This window comes from Triticum dicoccoides, chromosome 4A (genome assembly GCF_002162155.2).
Source record: "Triticum dicoccoides isolate Atlit2015 ecotype Zavitan chromosome 4A, WEW_v2.0, whole genome shotgun sequence".
Lineage (NCBI taxonomy): Eukaryota > Viridiplantae > Streptophyta > Magnoliopsida > Poales > Poaceae > Triticum > Triticum dicoccoides.
The window spans coordinates 739819084-739823534 of NC_041386.1; the positions used below are offsets into that span (position 1 = coordinate 739819084).

At 41.5% G+C, this 4451-nt stretch overlaps 1 protein-coding gene across 1 annotated transcript; it reads right to left on the bottom strand.

Annotated features, from left to right (window-relative positions):
• Nucleotides 1-200: 200 nt before the first annotated feature.
• Nucleotides 201-3956, bottom strand: LOC119289986 (putative disease resistance RPP13-like protein 1). Its single transcript, XM_037569133.1, has 3 exons — nt 2399-3956; nt 1005-2335; nt 201-689 (listed from the first exon to the last, which is right to left on the bottom strand). Exons 1-3 carry the CDS (start codon nt 3954-3956, stop codon nt 201-203), a joined length of 3378 nt encoding a protein of 1125 aa, XP_037425030.1.
• Between the last annotated feature and the right edge of the window lie 495 nt (nt 3957-4451).

Genomic DNA, 4451 nt, shown 5'->3' on the forward strand with positions numbered 1-4451 from the left:
GCCTGGTGAAGTAGGAGAGTCAAATTGTAAGATGAGCCAGCTATAATTCATGTAAAAGAAATGAAGGAAACTGTGCTGACTATTTGAAAGATTGAAAAGAATAACGAAATGCCCATGATCTTTGAGAGTGCAAAGGTGTCTGACAGGAGCTAATTTACCTTTCCATTTCTTTGTGTGAGGTCATCTAAATCATGCTTTATTCAAATAGCTTCCAGCGAATATGCGCGATCTTTGGCCAACTTTCTCCATGAGGTGCTTGGCAGCTTTCCATCAAGTGCTCCACAAGAACGTATGCTTATGAGCTGGAGGGAGGATGGCAGATCTGGTAAAGATGATATGTTGGGGCAGTCATAGATATCTAGATGCTCCAAATTGGAGAAGCACTTCAGATATGGCAGGGAAAACATTAGACAATCCCGGAACGTAAGCCTCTTGACAAATGTGAAATTTGCGGATGCTTCGAATGAAACGAATTGTTCATTGCATGATACAAGAGAGAGAAATGCTGGAACCGTGGAGCCTTCTGCCGTGAGCATGTTGTTGAGTATTGTAGAGCTGCTCACAACGAATGAGTACTGGACACGAAACTGTGAGATACACATGAGGTTGAGTTTCCAAGCATCAATCAATTGTACATGGTGAAGTTCCAGTGAAGACAATCCTTTGAGCATACATAAATCTGGCAAGTGCTCCAGTGAGAGTGATTTAAGAGTGGTAAGACTACCAACAGACAAGCATGTGGCGCTTCTACATTTTCTTATTTCAATATCATGCATGTGTGACCAATTAGCACACAGGAAGTCAGCTGCAAGCACACACTTGTCTATACTCAGGCTCTGAAGGGATAATGGCAAACATTCTGCTCCACATGCCAACTCTAAAGAAGGGCAGGAAATCAATTTAACATCTGAAAGAGAGGTAGCAGCTCGTAAACCCCCTAATGACCTGAGACACCAGCAATATTTGATGAACAAGCGGTCAAGTTTTGTCAAGTGTTGGAGGACCTCTTCTGAAGGAAGTGTAGTTAAAGTCATAATCTGCTCTAAGACCAATGTTTTAAGTGATGCTAGGCCATCAAGGCAAACTGCTAAAGCTCCATTTGTAATATTGCATGATGAAAGAGTCAGTTCACGAAGCCCTGTTGGTGGAACCAGCGACAACCCAATGCCCCTTTCATACATGAGTCTGATCCTTTGCTTGTGACTGTCTATCCATGCATCGATAAGATAATTTTTTCTAAATTTTTCGTCATCCTGTATTCCTAGAGCACCTTTAAGGTTCCGAATATTTGACAAATTAGCATGCATCACTATCCCCAACTGCATCATAAATGATTGTTCCTTTGTGAGTACACTTGTAATATCTGATCTGGAATGCACCTTCCAAATTAAATCAAGCATTGATGCCAAGTGCTCTATCATAATATTCTCTCTCTGATCATGATGTTCCATCTCATCACTGGATATAAATATAAGCAATGGGGATTTGTATACTTTCAGTATTTCAAGTCCTAGCGGAAGACAAGGTAATGCCTTCAGGTTTGGCATATTGTCGAGTAAAAGTGAAGTGCAATTGTCAAGTTGCCCAGAATTGGATGGTAGGCTTTGTAATGTGCTGCAATTAACAAAGCTCAAAGATTCCAAATTCTCAAAATACGAACCATCAAGTAACCAACTTGGGTATTTTGAAGATTTGTAACCGTGAATTGTAAGATCTTCAAGTTGAGGTGGTGGTATCAAGCCTTCTAGAATCTCCAAATGTAAATTATCCTCTTCACTTGTGTTATAAATGTGACTCCAGACAAGTTGCAAGCTGCCAAGATGAATTTTCTGATACAACTTCGATTCTAGGGCTTGATCCTTCGTACTGACATTCTCAAGATTTGTGACACTTAAACTGCCACGGATCTCATTCATATACCTCAGTTGTTCTAACTCATAACCTTTTTTCTTTTGCACAGAAAATTCCTCAAATTGTTGAAGTGAAGTTAGCTTGCCAATGTTAGGAATTTGACACAATGCTTTCTTGTTTGCTGTGTATATTCTGTAATCATGTTGTTCAAGATGTCGTAACTTCCTTAAATCGCAGAGTTTCTCAGGCAAACTCTCAACTTTATCATTTAACATAAGTGACTGTAAGTGGTAAAGAGTACCTAGGGATCTTGGCAATTTAGAAATCAACGTTCTGACAATGTTTAAATACCGAAGGTGCTTCAACTTCCCAACTGATTCTGGCAACATACTGCTGCTATAAGATGACAAATATAGTACGCGCAACTTCTTCAAATTCTGCAGTATATGATTGAAAAGGTAACTTACATCATCCATTAGGGGGGCTATGCAGATAATACTACGTAAATGACGAAGCTTGCAGATAATTTGCTTGTGTTCCTTCAAACTACCGACGCTAACAGACAAGTGTCGGATGGTGGATGGTATTTCTGTTATGCTATCATCTTCCAATCTGAAATAGTTCTCTTTGGATAGTGATTCTGCCAGATCATGAAGGAGATCATGGATAACACAGTACATGGGTGTGTAATCGTCATGTACTGGTTGAAAGAATGAAACCGACATCATCTCCTTGAAGCATTCTCTCCCAATGTCTTCCACTCTCTTGTTTTTGTTGCACGAATCAACAAGTCCCGCTGCCATCCAAAGTTGAACCAACTCATCAATGCCATACTTGTAGCCTTTTGGAAACAAGCTGCAATATAGAAAGCACCTCTGCATACATGGATCTAACTTCTCATAACTCCACAGTAGAGCTCTAATGGGCTCACCTAATTTGTCAATATTTATAGTTAGAGCATCCTTCCAAGCAGTGATACTTGTTTTCCCTTTCAACTGGGAACCCACAACTTTTGCCGCCAAAGGAGATTGTCCAAGCCTTTTAGCAATCTTCTCTGAAATTTTTTCTAGCTTTTCACGCAACCGTGGATTTTGAATTTCTGGTCCAAAAAATGCATGGTGTTTGAAGAGTTCCAAGAATTGATCGTCTTCCATGTTTTCCAGAGGACACACTTCCGCACAACAAAGAGAAGCTGGAAATGTATCCCTTCGAGAGGTTACCAAAACTTTGCTTCCTGTTTGTTGGGAAACTAGAGGAGCTAATAGTTGGTCCCATTCCCTTTCACTGTCAGGTTCAAACCAAACATCATCCAAAACAAGAAGGAATTTCCCGGATTCTTGCAGTAAGTCTTTCAACCTATGCTGAAGTGTATCAAGGTTATCAATGCGTGGGCACTCCCCTTGAGAAGCAGACTCGATGATCTCCCGTGTATGACGGTGAACATCAAGTTTGCGTGAGATGCTTACCCACATCGTCACATCAAAATATTCTTTTATCCGCTTGTCATTGTAAACAAGTTGTGCCAAAGTGGACTTTCCCATGCCTCCAACTCCAACAATGGCCAATCCGGAGTACATAGCAGTCCTAGACTCAGCAGTACCAGTTGTCTTGGTAAGATGATTTATTATATGATCACGATCCTTATCACGACCGATCACTTTCAGAGGTGGCAGTGATGTAGCCACATGAACATTGGATGATGGTATGGTGGGGTTCTCTGCATTATAACCAATTGGTAAGTACAGCAGTTCATGAAAGTCCTTAGCTTTCGCTAGGGTAGCCTTAAGTTCATTGAGATGGCGAAGTAAATTTCTGTTATCTGATCTCATATTGGACATCCTGCTTGATGCAGCATGTAGAGGCTTCATAAATATGCTGCTAATGGAAGAGTCATTAGGCGGCATAGAATCCTTCCCGTCTGCTTTGCGCTTGAGGAGGTTGTACTCATGCTCGTCTAGCAAGTCTTCAGCCATATAGAAGGCATCCTTGAGTTCTTGAAGCCATTTGTCCAACTTGGGCCTGTGATTTCCCTTGTCGGCTGCTTCAACCACTAGCTCGAACTGCGGTATGATAGTGGTCTCCAGTTGATGGAGTTCACGCGCCATGTCCACTCCAAGGTATGTTGAAGCATCAGCAAGGAGTTTCTTCAAGAGGGGTGATGCGGCCAATCTTAAGGCAGCACTAGCTAATGCTACTTCTGCCATTGGATTGCGATATTTTCTGGTTTATATTTCTATTGAGGGAAGTTATGATTCCTTTGTGGGTGCTGAATGAACAGCAAGGATAGTCCTTATTGATTGGGGGTGGATACCGCCAGTGAGTCTGGCAATTGCTGAAAAGCCTGCAGGAATAGGAAATCAAATAAATTAGTTGGTTGCAAGAACGAATATAACAACAGAACCCAAGAGCAAGATTTGTAGAGGAAAACAGACGAGAACATAGTGATGAGCTTACACCAGATAAAGAAGTGAGAAGCAGCATTGTAGGAGCCGGTGCAGCCATGAGGCAGGCAGCGATACTCTCAAATAGTACAAGAGAATGAGAGGAGGCAGAAATCGCCAAACAACATGCTTCTTCTCCTAGTCCATATCCTTCTCTGA

Bases quoted from the DNA above. Each gene is read 5' to 3' on its own strand.
- LOC119289986 (XM_037569133.1), bottom strand. From the start codon at position 3,956: ATGGCGCGTGAACTCCATCAACTGGAGACCACTATCATACCGCAGTTC. The intron at 2,336-2,398 runs GTTTGAAGGAAC...TTATCTGCATAG, and splicing joins CTTGTCTGTTAGCGTCGGTA to CCCCCCTAATGGATGATGTA. The intron at 690-1,004 runs GTCCTCCAACAC...CTCTCACTGGAG, and splicing joins CTACACTTCCTTCAGAAGAG to CACTTGCCAGATTTATGTAT.